The 16,131-nt window shown below is 41.9% G+C and overlaps 1 protein-coding gene across 1 annotated transcript; it reads left to right on the forward strand.

Moving 5' to 3' along the window:
• Window positions 1–6,322: 6,322 nt before the first annotated feature.
• Window positions 6,323–14,813, forward strand: RDH12 (retinol dehydrogenase 12). The gene is made up of 7 exons (XM_056851223.1): window positions 6,323–6,405; window positions 8,653–8,771; window positions 10,255–10,410; window positions 11,174–11,278; window positions 11,818–12,027; window positions 12,654–12,843; window positions 14,680–14,813. Exons 1-7 carry the CDS (start codon window positions 6,323–6,325, stop codon window positions 14,780–14,782), a joined length of 966 nt encoding a protein of 321 aa, XP_056707201.1. The 3' UTR covers window positions 14,783–14,813.
• Window positions 14,814–16,131: the final 1,318 nt, after the last annotated feature.

A 16,131-nucleotide genomic window follows, 5' to 3' on the forward strand; every position in this document is an offset into this window, starting at 1 on the left:
TAGGAATGTGGTCACAAGAGCTGGTGCTTGCCTAGAAACAGCTTAGGCCAATGTGTACACGCTATGCTAATTAAAATGAATTAGACGGCCAATGTGCAGTGAATTGATGTAATTGTAACATCCCTAATCCAAAGTTATAAAAGTTGTACTCCTTTGTTCTGTGTGAGGAATGTCCTGCGCATTTGGGCAGTTTTGTCCGGTATGTATATTAGGCCTAATAAACAACTGCTTTGAACTATCAACCTCCTACTGTGTTATGGTAATTCAGAATTAATATTATAACACAGGCACTTCAGAAGGAAGGCAGTATTAATGACATTTACTTTGGGCACTTTCACACAGCCCAAATAATGCACCTTCAATCCACTTTCAATGCACTTTGAAGGTGGATTTTACTGTGTGAACTGGCAAAATCCACTTGCAAGCTGGGTACTGATTTTACTGACCTCGGAAGGATGGAAAGCGGAGTCAACCTTGAGCCGGCTACCTGAAACCGACGTCTGGTTGGGATCGAACTCAGGTTGTGAGCAGAAGCTTGGACTGCAGTATTGCAGCTTACCACTCTGCGCCACTTCCCCTTTATCACTTCCTTTACTTCCCCTTTTTACATTTTATCACATCAGGATTATCTCAAGATGACCTGGTGTCAGGCATGGCCTGTGAAAAGGATGTTGTGGTTTCTCCAGGTGCTGGCCAAGGCCAGCTCTAGCCCTGCAAACAACGTGTTTTGACTGGACTCTGTGGGAATGCTGGTAGAATCCTGTCTCCCTGGCAGCTCCTGGGAGGGGGGTTGCCATGGCATCCAGATCTACCCTGATTTGCCCTATGCTCTTTCATATATGCCCTGTACCGTACTTATAGTTTTCATTAGTGTCCATTTGACTCTTAGCTTCTGTTAACCTGTGGATTTTCCAATAAATCAACTCTCTTTTGGATTACTTGTGTACGGATGTCTGTTTATGGGATTATCATGGGACTAGAGCTGACACCTGGTCAGTTTTGAACTAGATGCTGATGTTTCTAATCCCACAGATCAGCCAGCTGTTTTGTACCCTACCTTCCAGACTTTTCATCATCATACTTATTTTTATACTTATGACAGTTTGCACATTGTAACTGCCCCAGTTGCTTTACTGATGATTGAAGTACACTGCTTCCATCATCTGAATGATCCATATTTTGTCTTTCCTTTGGTGAAACGTATTCTTTTAAGGTAACCACCTTTTTTATATGAGCCATGTAACCTTTATACTTAATGGATACAAGCAGCCAATATGTTTCTTGTTGATAATAGTACACAGACATTCCATGTCATCAGTGCAATGGAGGAGACTACAAAGAGTATAATTATCCAATTAGAAGGGGACAGAGGTGCATCTGCCACTATCATAGCAGAAGGATTGTTCCAGGAACTAGCAAGGGTGACCCAAGCATCCCGTCTGAGCCTACAGCAGTGGTACTTTGGACATACTCTAGTGAAAAGATTCCAGTGTTACTTATGGTACCCAAACAGCCAAGCTAACACTAATGGGCCAGATCTGTTAAGGTAAAATTGGCTTTAGATCTTAAGACTGAATGGGCCATTAATGGGCTGAATCCTGAATGGGCTGAATCTTGCAGCCATTAAAAAAAGGCCTTCTACTCAAGATTCTGGAGGGATGCCTCACCAAATACTCCTTGTAAGCTAATTCTAGCTCTCAGTAAGTTTGTTGAATCCGCCCCAAGTGTGTCTCTGGCCCCAGTGTGTGGATTTTGAGAGGAATTTTGCCTTTCTCTTAGAGGAATGTGTGCATGTAAAGTGCTGTCAAGTTGCAGCCAACTTGTACCAACCCTAGCAAAGGACTTTCAAGGCATGTAAGAAGCAGAGGTGATTTGCCTCCTCTCCCCTTGTAGAGGAGGAAATACTGGACAGGACAGTTCTACCTCATGCCACTCACTCAGCCCATGGGAAGGAGATGTGACTAGGTTATTTAAGGAGTACTCACCCTTCCTCATGCACCAGTTTGTGCTTGGCTGCAACACATTTATCCACCAAATAACTGCAGCACCGAACTAGGTGATCTCTAGAGGGAGCCAAGTGCAAATTTTGGGGCTCTTAATCCTACACTAGTTCTTGGACAAGGTTTCTTTTCTGTTTTAGCCTACTAGGCGCAGTGATATAACTTGGTTGATTAGCACTTTGATTATCCTGTTGAATACATTACCACTTGTAGTTTCACAGTGGGGGAAGCGAAACAAATGCTTGGGGATTAACTGGTCGGCATCCTGTGTCATTAGAGTGTTGGAAGGAGACACATCCAACCTACATCTTGCACCTTAGCAGCTCAGGGGGACCTAGGGTGAGGTGCTATGCCTTGGGGCCTGAAGGCACATTGACATACTGATTTAGGGAGTGTCTGCATTTACAAGAATGAAACCCTTGTAATAACCTTTATTAGAACCAACCAAACCAGCACAGAACATTCCGCAAGCTTTTGAGCTCAATAGAACTCTTCATAAGGCTGGGTATTAAAATATTTTTAAAAGACAAAAGGGTGGGGATTCCTCCATGATTTTAAATCCTGATGTTGCAGACATCCTCTGTGAGCTGTGTAGAGGCAAATACCTGAACAGACCTGCTCTGCACACCTTTAAAGTGTATGGGTACTGAAGGGCAAAAAAAGGGTTACGTAACCGATTCAAAGCCTGGTGCCACAGTGGAGCCGCTGAACTGAGCAACTTGGGACTCAGATAGAAAGAACACCTGTAATGAGGGTTAGGAAGCTTATTAAAGAGCTATTGTAGCTCATAGTTGTATTCAACAAAGTTGTGGTTGTTAGTTTAGTCCAATTTTTAGAGTCTCATGTCTTCTTCCAGAAGTGAAAAGGCAAATTAGCCTTTCAACTATGGAAAACCCAGCCGTTTACCGAATCACAGAAATTAAACAAGAAATTAAAGGAGGAGTTAGAAAAGAGGTCACTAATATCTGCTCATTACACCCCCTTAGGGCAAAAACGCTTGGGAGGTTTTGCCTTGGATTTGCCGCTCTCTAAATGCATTTTTCCCAGCCAAATTCTCAGAACTCAAAAATAAGCCTCCATGCAGAGTTTTGAGAATTCATATGGGGAAAATGTACATCTAGAGAGCGGCGAATCGAAGGCAAAACCTTCCATGTATTTTCACTCTTAGTGTTCTCAGCAATGTCAGTTTTCAGATTTGCTGTGTGGAAACAGAATTATGCATTATATTTTTATAAAATTGTACTTTCTTTCAGAAACGTGTTACCTCCCAAAGTTCTGTGTTCTGAAACACTTTTGAAACTGCAGGCAGGATTGATTCCAGAGGACTAGCCATATTAGTCTATCGTAGCAAAATTAAGCAGAAGTCCAGTAGCATCTTAAAGCAGTGTTCTTCAACTTTTTAAAGTCCGTGGGCCCTTTTGGAATTCTGACACAGGGTGGTGGATGCAAGCATAAAATGGCTGCCACAGGAGGCCGAGTCACCCATAAAACTTCATGGAGTGATGTTATGCATAACTAATAGTAAATCTTCAGTATTTTGGGCAGAAGCTTCATTTAATAGGATGCCTTTTAAAATTAAAAATATTGTTTTGAAATATGTTGTTGCTACACACACAGTCTTCAGTAACACAGTGAAGATCCTTATTCTGTGGTCACAGCTTCTGTCAAAGCAAAAAAAAATTTTTAATCCACACAGCCAATCAGATCTCCAGTGGTGAATCTGAAGCCTGGGCCCACCCATTTTCTAAAAATACTTGGCAGCCACCAGAAAAGCTGTCGGGCACCATGGCGCCCATGGGCACTACAGTGGGTACCCCGTCTTAAAGACTAACAAAACGTATTCCAGCATAAACTTTCATGAGTCAGAGTGCACGTCATTCCATGCACGGAGAGTCCACCCAAAGCAGCTACATTTATCCTCAAAGTTCAAGCAACAGGAAAAAAAGGGGGGGTTAGAATGAGAGGCCTAAAACAATAGCCTATTGAAGAGTAATCAATCCATTCAAAGTGATGAGAACCACAACTGTTGATAGATGGTGTAAGATTAACATACAGTCTAATTAAGGGAAATCCAATATGAGATCTGATACATAGATTAATTTAGGCAGTATAGATACCATATAAAGATAACAGCTGAATTAACATCTATGATGAGTAGATCGTCTTGAGATACCACCTACATCGAGTGAAAAAAACGAAGTCTGCATAGAAGTCTGAGGGGAAGATAATGCAAAACTTTATTGTTCACAAGCAATTTCAAAGGGAGATCCCTGCCTGAAAATGCTAAATTAACGTGAAACTTCTTGATGAATTCTATTTCCCCCTACAGCAGACAGTCATAAATGTGACCTATCAAGTGCTCTGTTGCCCTCCCACTGAATCCAATTAAGGCTGCAACAAATCCTGTATTAACTTCAAAATATTATGTAGATTAGGGGCTTCTCCACCATGAACTAAACCATCGTTTCCCCCCCTCAGCCTTTTTTGTTTTAATTTGCTTGCTGTTTTGTGACATTTTGTTTTGTCATAATAAACATTATATGATTTTGGAATTCATTGCCCAGTGCAGGTAACTGCAATTTTTGTCTGAACTACTGAATTATATATAAACGTACCCCTAAACACATATTTTATATGCATTCTACATTATTGGTAACTGAATGTCTGAAGTCATATTGAGTGATAAAACAATGGAAAATGCTGATTCCCATCAAATCACTTAAGATTATTTTTTTAACCCTTTCAAAATGGTTTCTAAATTGACATCAACATGGGAAGTAGGGTCACCAGGTCCCTCTTTGCCACCGGCGGGAGGTTTTGGGGGCGAAGCCTGAGGGGGGCAGGGTTTTGAGGGGAGGGACTTCAATGACAGAGTCCAATTGCCAAAGCAGCCATTTTCTCCAGGTGAACTGATCTCTATCGGCTGGAGATCAGTTGTAATAGCAGGAGATCTCCAGCTAGTACCTGGAGGTTAGAAAATCTGCAACGGAGTCTTCAGTACAAAAGTAGCAAAAAATCTTATTGGTGCTTGCACATATGACAACAATACAAGAGTGAAAGATACATATAAGAACAGCCAAAGTTATATACAGTATGTACAATCTAAATAGGGTGCAGTCTCTGCACCAATTGCCATGTTCTTTCAAGTAAATGTATTTTCTTCAAAAAGTCCAATAGTAGGTACTATCCCAAAAGCACACTTTTTGGGAAAAGGTGGGGGACGGCTGTTTCAAATCTTTTCTTCAGCCCCAAACAGTAAACATATCCAAATCGTACCCAATAGTCAAATCTTTCACTCTGTTCTCAGTTCCCCAGGGATACTCTAAAGTGAAGCCAGGTACAAGGTACTATGAGGCAAGGGGGCAGCAGGGGGCTGCTAGAGGTGGGCCCCTTTAACTGTGTTGTGGGATAGAGCAGGGGGCGCTGGGATTGAGCTTGTGGAGCCAAGGGGGAGGTGGCCCGAAAAGTTTGTGAACCGCTGATTTAGAGGGTACAAGTCGAGGGTATACACCTTAAATAATTCACAGTGGGTAGCCGTGTTAGTCTGTCTGCAGTAGTAGAAAAGGGCAAGAGTCCAGGAGCACCTTCAAGACTAACAAAAATATTTTCTGCAGGGTATGAGCTTTTGTGAGCCACAGCTCACTTCTTCAGATACCACCTCTAGCAGCCCCCTGCTGCCCCCTTGCCTCTTAGTGCCCCCTAGGTGATCCCACTGCCCCCCAGGGGGTGATACTGCCCACTTTGGGAACCACTGCTCTGAATGTACGATATTTCTTTTCTATGGACTACAAGACCAACACCTTCAATACATTTTTTCCCTTTTGATTCAAGTATACCCAAGTTATCTGGGTCGTTTACATTATATGTTTCTTTGGAGTTATAACAAGTAGAATGTATAGTGTATATTTGTATGATACCTGAAGAAGTGAGCTGTGGCTCACGAAAGCTCCTACCCTGCCAGAAAATATTTTTGTTAGTCTTTAAGGTGCTCCTGGACTCTGGCCCTTTTCTACTACACTTTAAATAATTTACTTTTGAGGACTTTATTCTCAAGAGGATCTGCTTGTTTCTCCCTCGATTCTACCAAGAGAGACGCCGGATATATTCCTCCCAACTACAAACGCACCTTTCCCTTTGTTTTTTTACAGAGCTGCTTTTTTTGCAGGACTCTAATCCCCAGCATGCCTCCTGACCGACAAGTGACACGTGCGCTACAGTTCCCCCAGTGCCAGAAGTCAGCGCCAAAGAGCAGCGCTAGGCGTAATCCCAGCATCGCCTTGCGAGGGAGGCGCTGACGCCGACAGTGAAGTCAGAGGAGCGCGATGGTGGCCCTGCTGCTGGGGTGCCTGCTGGCGCTCTCCCTCGCCGTCCCTCTCTTGGTATTCATGGCTGCTCCTTACATCAGGTTTGTAATGGGGTTGGTTTGATTGGCTATTTAAATGTTTGGGTACTATTAAAGATTGTATTTTAACCATTGATTGTTGTATTTAAAAGATCTATGCCAAAAAAGGTTTGAATGAATGAATGAATGAATATTTGGGTACTGAAATGCACAATAACCCCCCCCCCACACACACACCGTTAAACGAGACTTCCAAAGTGCATCTTAGTACAAGACAGTGCGTGTATTTAATGGTGCCAGAGCAGCTTACATGGCAAACAGCTTGTTACAACAATAAACTTCTTAGTCTTTAAAGTGTCTTTTTTTGGAGCTGTTCTGAGCATCTGTCTTTGTGTGTGTTAAGTGCTGTTAAGTCACTTCCGACTTATGACGACCGTATGAATCAATGTCCTCCAAAATATCCTATCTTTGACAGCCTTGCTCAGATCTTGCAAATTGAGGGCTGTGGTTTCCGTTATTGAGTCAATCCATCTCTTGTTGTGTCTTCCTCTTTTCCTGCTGCTCTCAACTTTTCCTAGCATGACGGTCTTTTCCAGTAACTCTTGTCTTCTCATGTGATCAAAGTACAACAGCCTCAGTTTAGTCATTTTAGCTTCTAGGGTCACAAGTACTTTTATGTTAGATGCTTCTAACATCTCTCTACATATTGGTTTTATTGTTTACTAATTTTAATTTTTTAAAATCTTGTCTGTTTTTTACTCTGTTTTATCTTAAAGTGGTTGTTGAAGGGGTGGGATTTAGGCAGCAGACGAGTTGCAGTTTTGACTTCCCCAACTTCAAGAAACAGAATGAGAAGGCCGCCTCCTGGTGGTGGTTTTTTATCATAATAGATGCAGGACAGGCAGAAATTTTACAGATTTAGAATTTACCATTATTGAGATGCAAAGACGGGGGAAACTCCTGTAATTAGCAAATGTATCAGAGGAAAATATATTAGGTATATTCTAAGGCACAAATGAAAGAAAATGACAAGAGTTTGCTTGGATCTAAATTTGTATAATTTACTGTACCAGTTAGCAAGTTAGGAGGTACTTGAACTGGAATGACACCATGCTGTACTTTATCTTGTTCTGTAGTAACTATTTTTTAATGCTGTGTAAGAATTCTCACAATCCCTTGTTTTAATCTGTAAGGCTGCAATCCTGTGTGTTTACTTAGTCTCACTGAATTTAACAGAGTTTCCTTCCAAGTAAATATGCATAGGTTTGGTCTGTAAGCCTTTAAATCTGTTGCTAAAATAATTATTTGGGAAGAGATGGCACTTAGGAATTCTTTTAAAAAATGCTGAAGAAAACAAACAGGAAAACGAGATATTCCAGTAGAATTGCATTGCTAATACTATTTAGATTAGCCCTGGTATAACTTGAACCTTTCATTCTGTTGTGGTCTTGCTAAGTAAACTGTGTCGTGGTTCTGCATTCCTTAGCAGTTAATTTTCTGTAATTGTTTCAACATCTGAAGATAATGATTGTGAAATAACAGAGAATTGTGAAAATGAGAGTAAACCGGTTGGGGTGTGTGTGTTTTTAAAGAAACTGCCTTTAAAAAAGCAAAACCCCAAACCTCCACCAACAGTGTAGTTCTGCAAAAACACTGGCCTGTATCCATTAACTACAGTTCCAAAGACGTAAGGATACTAAAATTTTCTTAAGAGGAAGTAGCAATTTTTGTTGACTCCTCCTGATGCAGCCTACTGAGTCTCCCCCCCCCCCATTTAATTCTTTGGAGTCAGCGGACCCTTAGAAACAGTGGGAGGACATGGCAGAAATCAGTCTCCCCCTTAACAAAACAAAAGTGCCCTTGGAACTATGTGGAACTTTGGAACTATGTGGTTGGATGCAGGCCATCATCCCTCATTTATTTATTTATTGCTTTTTTACCCCGCCCTCCCCAACCCTTAGGTTGGGCTCAGAGCGGCTACCTGAACATTCTAGAGAACCTCTGTAGAGTCCTTAGGATCTTCATGAATCAATACGATTATCCCATCACTGATGTTGTAGCTCAGTAGCATAGGTACATACAAATATTGAGAAACCGCCTGCAGTAAACACCATGAGGAGGTCTGGAAGGCAACATTTCTGCTAAGGTCATGAATATCAGTGTTGGCTCTTGATAAGACTGTGTACTGCCTGCAACTCAAGTTAAGGTAGAGTCTGAAGACTGCTTCATACTTACCTGGGAGTTGTATTAGAATTTCTTGAATCAGAGTGCTTGAATGTATGAATTACTTATGCAACCTTATATTTCTAGGAAGTACATTGCAGGAGGAGTGTGCAAGTCTACTGTGAAGCTGAATGGGAAAGTGGCTGTAATCACAGGGGCCAATGTCGGCATAGGGAAAGAAACTGCTAAAGATCTTGCAAGAAGAGGCAAGTTGTTTATCCCTACCTACCAGGGCATTCAATGGTTTAGACCCAACCTACTTTTCTACTGGTAATAAAGGAAGGAGGGTATCACCTTTAACTCCTACAAGAGTATGCTAGGGAACAGGGTATCTGAATAGACAACAGAGATGTGGAACAGGGGGGGCGGTAAGGAAGGGAATTTGATGAGATTAACTGGGGAAAAAGGTGTCGGGATCCAACACAATAACTTAAGTCTTCATTGAGCTTCAACGAAGGATCATAAAATGAGTTGCTGACTACACTGAAACTGTAGCTTGGTCAGGGCACTCTATTACATCTTTCCTAGCAAAAATCACAGTACTGTTAATATTATTAGATTTTGTGCACATTTTTCAGAGCATTAGAGCAAAACACCTATACCACCATAACTTGTTTGCGTAACATGAAGTGTCCTTGAGCCAAACTGGGGGCTCTAGAAGCCATCCTAAACCCATGACTTTCTGCCCCATTACTGCATTGTGTCCCATAAGGGAGCTGCTGACCTTTCTGCTGTAGCTGGGCGTCGCCAATCCCACTGGCCAGAAGGTGGCCCAGCAGCTAGTTCTCTTAGCTATTGTCATAATATGCAATGGGGCAGTGGAGTTTCACCTGACTTGCAGATCCTCAGTTTCTGATTTTGGGTCAGAAAAGAGCTTTTTCTCACTTGATGATCTCTGACTATCTGGTTGTGGTACAAATGCACATCTTGAAGTGGTATGGATTTGCACCATTGGCTTTCAGTTGGTTTCCCACTCTCTTACCAGATTCACTTTGATAGACGGGACAAAGCTGCTGCTGTACAAAATTGCCCAGCTATCTTGCTCACCTGTTTGCTTGTCTCATCCTTGTCTGCTTTGCCTCAACAAGTCTGCCAAGTTGGTTGTGATGGGATTTTTTCTAATCTATTTTATTTATTCGTATATTTTTATTCTGTCCTCCCTCCAGGGCACTCAGGGTGATGTACATGGTTCTCTTCTCCATTTTATCCTCACAACAACTGTGAGGTAGGTTAGGCAGTGTGTATGACTGGCCCAAGGTCACCCATGTGGGGATCTGACCCTGGGTCTTCCAGATCCTAGTCTGAACACTCTAACCGCTACACCACAATGATTCTCTCTGCTTCTCTGACTCTCCTTTGAGACATTCTAGCTGTAGCTGAAGAAGTGAGCTGTGACTCATGACAGCTCATATCCTGCCAGAAATTTTGTTAGTCTTTAAGGTGCTTCTGGACTGCTGCTCTTTTTTCCTTTGAGCACCCTTCTACCTTTTGGAGTTGCTATTACAATAGTATTTTGTAATGTGTAACTCGTGAGTGACTTAGATCCCTTCTCCAATAAATTCATCTGGTGTCTGGGAACTAGTGATATCAGTACTGAAATGTAAGCTCTTTCTAGCTCTGAGCTACGCAGCTTTGACCTTATAACCTCACTGGTATTATCAAATAGTTTCCCACTTTTCCTTATTGCAGGTGCCCGAGTCATCCTTGCTTGCCGAGACATGGTGAAAGGAGAAGCAGCGGCCTGTGAAATCCAAACCTCAACTGGGAACCAGCAAGTTATTGCAAGGAAGTTAGACTTGGCAGACACCAAGTCGATTCGGGAATTTGCAGAGGATTTCCTAAAAGGTATTTAGTTTTTATCCTTCTTTTCCAAACAACGATATTTGCTTAAAGGGGCTAACAACGTTCATAACTGATCGATAAAATAATCAAGATTAAAAATGCCGCATGAACTGTGTAATAATAAAGAAGAAGAATGCATCAAGCCAACTGGCAGCAAAAGATCTAGCTTGAGGCAGAGCCTGAACAAAAACCAAAAAGCAGCTCAAATCAGAGGAAAACAAATCAGTCAGTTGAATGCCTGACAAAATGAAACAGATTTTGTCTGGCACCAGAATATTAGTTAAGAGAAGCTCCTGGCAAAACTCTTGGAAGGGGGGGTATTCTGAAGGTGTGGCAAGATGAACAAAAATGTCCTATCCCTCCCCATTGATTCAGAAGGGGGTATTTGTTTAATGTTATTTATTGTCCGCCTTTCTCACAGGAATTCATGGAACAGCAGATCTAGTTGACACATAGAAGCGAATGACTGAGCAGAGATGAGAGGTTATGTGGGGGAAGGACCAGTTTTTGGAAAACTGCCCTCTGTTCAAAATTCCATGCAAATAGAAAACCAGCAAACAAACAGGGTGACACATCTTTTCTTCTTGCGGTGCTAATTTTCTATTTTCATGGAGTTTTTCTAATGTAAAGGAATGTTCAGCACTGGAGTCTGCTGCCTGCAGTATGAATCATGGGAGGAGCTGAAAAAAAGATGACATTTGGGTGGCTGATTTTATGCTAGGATTTCCTCTGAAGCTTTGGTGCTCTCTCTACCTGTTTCTTGTAGAAGAGAAAGAGCTCCACATCCTCATTAACAATGCAGGAGTGATGATGTGCCCCTACTCCAAGACAGCCGATGGCTTTGAGATGCAGCTAGGAGTCAATCACTTGGGTAAGGCCCTGAGTCATTGGTGTGGTGAATGGATGTACCTGTTACGCCTCCATAAATAACCGAGGGAAAAGTTCTGTTAACTCTAGGATGCTTTTCTCCTCATCCAATTGTTCAGGAACACTATGAAAAAAGGGGTACATTATGTGGCCTAAAACACACATTTTGGCTTGGCCCACAATCTCTTGATAAAGGTGCAACAGCCAAATCAGCTATACTCTGCTCATGGTCAAAAAGGCTGCTTTTCTTACAGCCTCTCTTTAGAGGTAAAGAATTGTAAATATGGCACAATAGCTCATACATGTATGATTGTGGGGGGGGGGGGCAGGGACCGGCAAACCTCTATACGGACTGGAAGTAGAGGTACAATCACAGATGTTTCATTGTAGTTATGGGGACCAGTAATTTATTAGACATTCCCATAGCTATACAGTAGGGTGACACTTGCAGTGTTGCAATGCTAATTTATTTTTCCTGATTCTGTCAAGCATTGCAATCGAAAGGCAAAAATTCACCTATCCTCTCTCATATCTCTTTTTCAGGGCACTTCCTTTTAACGTTCCTATTGCTAGAGCGCCTGAAGCAATCTGCTCCAGCTCGCATCGTGAATGTGTCATCACTGGCCCACCTTGTTGGAAAGATTCGTTTCTATGACCTCCAGAGTGAGAAGAGCTACAACGGGGCCCTGGCCTATTGTCAAAGCAAACTGGCCAATGTTCTGTTTACCCGGGAGTTGGCCAGACGCCTGCAAGGTAAGCAGCCTGTTGTTGATAGTGCCACGGAAATTACAGCCTCACCTGACTTACCCTGTAGAAAACTGGGGATCCTAGCAAGTGTGTGTGTGTTTAAAAACAATCAACAAGTCAGTGTACTATTGTTTCCATGACACAAATGCTAAGAGCGTATGTGTGTTGTTTAGTTTATTTTGAGCAAGGCCTTGGCACCCTAAAAGCTGTAAGCCTAGGTAAAAAAGGTAAAGGTCTCCTGTGCAAGCACCAGGTCATTCCTGACCCATAGAGTGACGTCACATCCCAAAGTTTTCTAGGCAGACTTTGTTTACGGGGTGGTTTGCCAGTGCCTTCCCCTGTCATCTTCCCTTTACCCCCAGCAAGCTGGGTCCTCTTTTTACCGACCTCGGAAGGATTGAAGGCTAAGTCAACCTTGAGCCAGCTGCCTGAAACCAACTTCCACCGAGATTGAACTCAGGTTGTGAGCAGAGCTTGGACTGCAGCTTACCACTCTGCGCCACGGGGCTCACACCTTATTCTTATTCTCCAGTTCTTTTTACTTGCACCATAATACATTAAGAAACTTTACTTTCAAATAGATTGACATTTTCAGTATGTCTTCAGCAATGTGCATAATTTCTTTTTGGTAGGCATTGGTGTTACTGTAAATGCTGTGCATCCAGGCACTGTATCGACTGAATTGACCCGTCATATGTCTATACCTCATATTATTGCGAGGAAGTTACCTTTATTCACAAAGACACCACAAGAAGGATCCCAAACCAGTGTGTATTGTGCAGTGGCAGAGGAGCTGGAGTTAGTGAGTGGGAAATATTTCAGGTAGGTCATTTATTGGAATGTACTGGTTCATGTTGGATCTCGGGGGGGGGGAGTCACTCAAAATGCCACTTATGGTCCACTCTGGACTGGACTAGCACCCGCTGGACCTAGACAAGAGCCTCGGTATAACAATGGGAAAAGGATGAGTTAATTACAGCTAACAGAATGCCGACAGTGGGTCATTACAAGTTGCTTCAGCATCAGGTAGACTCTTCCTATAGCATAGGTAGGGTAAGAATTTGGTCAAAGTATGAAGCAATGATCAAGTCTTAAGCAGCAAGAATGAATTTGGGGTTGTAAATCATTGGCCTGTGTTTGGCAGTAGTTCAATTTTCCTATGGCTTTAATAAGTGTGGAAGAACACTTTATCTCATGCTAGAGGCATGCATATACAGCATAAGGCCTGTGAGTTAGCAGTGTCTGTTTTGACCATCGGTTACCAGGGAGGGAGTTGGAAGTCTGAATCCACCCTCCTTTGTCCAGGTGCTTGTGGATGCCAAAGTCAATGGCAAATGTGCATTCAGTGCAGCACTTTCTATTCTCCAGCTGTTGCAGGCTGTAGAGATCTCTTCTTGGGAGCGGCATGTTCTGCTCAAAAATTCCCAATCTAGCTAAGGTTTGTTTTCACTATATACTTTCCGAGGAATCTCACCATTGGGTATTAAGGCACATAGTTCTAAATTATGCAAAAAACCTTATGTAAAGGGTCTTTAATTTTTATGTTGCCCTTCCTTCAAGGGGGTCAGAGTGGTTTATATGGCTCTCCCCTCCTCTATTTTATCTTTACAACAATCCTCGAAGAGAAGTGAGTGTGCGCGACTGGCCCAAAGTGACCCCATGAACTTCATGTCTCCCAGCTCCTACTCCAATACACGTGCCTTCTACAATATTAGCTTCTAAAGCCCTGTTGAAATATTTATATGCTTACAGGCTGAGGGCACATCAGTAGTACTAACTGTATTGTTTATATCTTCAAATTGGCTTTCAAGTATTTGACATAGATGAACAAACCAATCTCTCCTCTTGCCCCAATAATTTGAAAGTTTTTAAAAATAAGATCTGAGTTCTGCTACACAACAAAGTTGCCACTGGAGACTGGCAGTCAGACAACATTTTGGGAAGGAATCTTACAGTGCATTCCTAAGGAGAGTTAGTCCAGTCTAAGCCCATTCATTTCATTAGTCTACTAGGCTGAGAATGCTCAAGGACTTGACCAAGCATTTCTACTCAGCTTTGCTTGAGACATTTCTCCTGCAGCTGTTCCCATTGTAAGAGGTGTGCATGAAGGAGAGTAAATTGCCCACTATTGTACCCATAAAGTTGCCCTAATGTATGGATCCCATGGAGGTATTCTCTTGTCTTCAGAGGATGGTACAAAGTTCTACTAGCCTAGCCTTTATTTATGCTTCTTCAATCCTTGTCATGCACAGCAACTACCCAATTATATTTGGAAAACGAACTCACAACCTCTTTCTTAATTTGGGTAAATTCCACTTAGGATGTAATGGCGTGCTTGGAATTCTGCCTTATGGGAACTGTGTCCCTTATTTCTGGGAACACAAATCATTTTGTAAGAGATCTTTTCAACAAAATAGCCAAAATTTGGTTCAGGTGCCACTCCTCCCCTTTCCCCCCACCCCTCAAGCAGGCAGATTAAGCAGCAATTCAGAAGGCAGGCTGAATGTTCAAATCCCATGTTAAAACAAAACAAAACACCAGATCATTGCAGACTGAAAGCTAGTATGTCAGGGGTAAAGAGTCTAATTGTCACTAGGATTTTTGCTAAACCCAACTTTTAATTTATTCCTAATTGAAACATTGTCCTTTATACAACAGTGACTGTCGACCAGCATATGTCGCAATTCAAGGCCGTAATGATGAAACAGCTAAGCAACTTTGGAAAGTCAGCTGTGAACTCTTAGGCATCGAGTGGGACTGAATTATGAACAAACTTTTGTTGCAGCTATATATTTCCAGCAAATTATTTTCTGGGAAAACAGGAATGGAGAAACCAATCAGAGTCATCTAACGCAAGCAAAATTCAAGGTGTAATTGTGAAAGATTCAAAATGGAGACGGGCGACTATTTTTCATGTTACTTAGTTGTGTAACAGAAGATAAGCATTTTCTAACTTGACAACAACTATGCTACTTTTTTTTCCAACCAAATGGGCAAGCATGGGAATAGAAGCAAGGACCACTTGCTTGTATTCCTCTGCATACTATGGTTTACAACCATTTGTAAAGCCAGGTCTTCTCTAATTTAGAGGAGGCTCAAAGTGGTGCTGAAACCTCTTCGGCTGCAAAACAAAAGATTCGCTTAGCTGTTGAGTCTACTTCAGCTTCACTTCTGGACAATTCAGAGCACATCTCTTGCAGATGAGCTAGTCTGTTTTTGAAACCTAATAGCTAGAATATGAGCAGAAGGCCCTGGGTGCAGTGTTACTAAAATACATGCCATCATGGGAAGAACCTTAATATTAACTTTCTGCTCCAATACTCACAAAGTATTTGAGACCAACTTGTTAAAAGGAAGAAAAGCCTGAACTCTACAACCATTCCAGAATTATGAAAGCTACTGTAGGGTGTTCCTTCTTATTAGAAGAGGTAGAAACGGCCATATAAACAGTACTTGGAGAGCAAGGAGGGTGACTGGCTTGTAGGTATGTTCTTTCACTTGATTGTTTTGTACTTTGGTGCATTTGCAATAAAACATCTCAGTTTACATTGTTCTTTTTGTGTCAAGTACTATGCTTTGACCGTAGCACCATTTACTTAACTGAAATTGAACTTCCAACATATCAAAGTTAAAGTAACACTGAAAAGGTGACCAAGTTTGTTGTATTTTTTGCTTATTTTACACAGAAATTCACAATCTTTTCTTAGGCGTATAACTCAATTGTTCATTCAAAGGTTTCCAAACTCATTACAGTATTTGAAAATACAAACCAATTCCAAGGGGCAGGTTCTGCTGGTGACAAAAAAGAGTACTTAGGATGTAAAGTGCATAAAGTATAGTGCAAAAGGAAATGCCACACACAAGCCACACACTCTTCTGCTGAGAAGGTCTCCGTTTTCTCCCTCTGCAAAAGGCATGTGTGTGTTTGAGGAAAGCTCAAAAAGAATGGAACACAAGCAGGCAATAAACGGTATTTCATCTATGGACGTACTGCTTCCCCTTCTAGCCCTCAGACTAGCTTGTTTAAGTCTGACAGACAGCAAAAGCAGCTTTTGTAAGCTGTAATGAGATAAGCTTCAAAATCTGGGTGAGGGAGAACACAGAATCTAA

The sequence above is a fragment of the Euleptes europaea genome, chromosome 6 (assembly GCF_029931775.1).
Source record: "Euleptes europaea isolate rEulEur1 chromosome 6, rEulEur1.hap1, whole genome shotgun sequence".
Lineage (NCBI taxonomy): Eukaryota > Metazoa > Chordata > Lepidosauria > Squamata > Sphaerodactylidae > Euleptes > Euleptes europaea.

Bases quoted from the DNA above. Each gene is read 5' to 3' on its own strand.
- RDH12 (XM_056851223.1), top strand. From the start codon at position 6,323: ATGGTGGCCCTGCTGCTGGGGTGCCTGCTGGCGCTCTCCCTCGCCGTC. The intron at 8,772-10,254 runs GCAAGTTGTTTA...TCCTTATTGCAG, and splicing joins TAAAGATCTTGCAAGAAGAG to GTGCCCGAGTCATCCTTGCT. The intron at 12,844-14,679 runs GTAGGTCATTTA...TTTATACAACAG, and splicing joins GTGAGTGGGAAATATTTCAG to TGACTGTCGACCAGCATATG.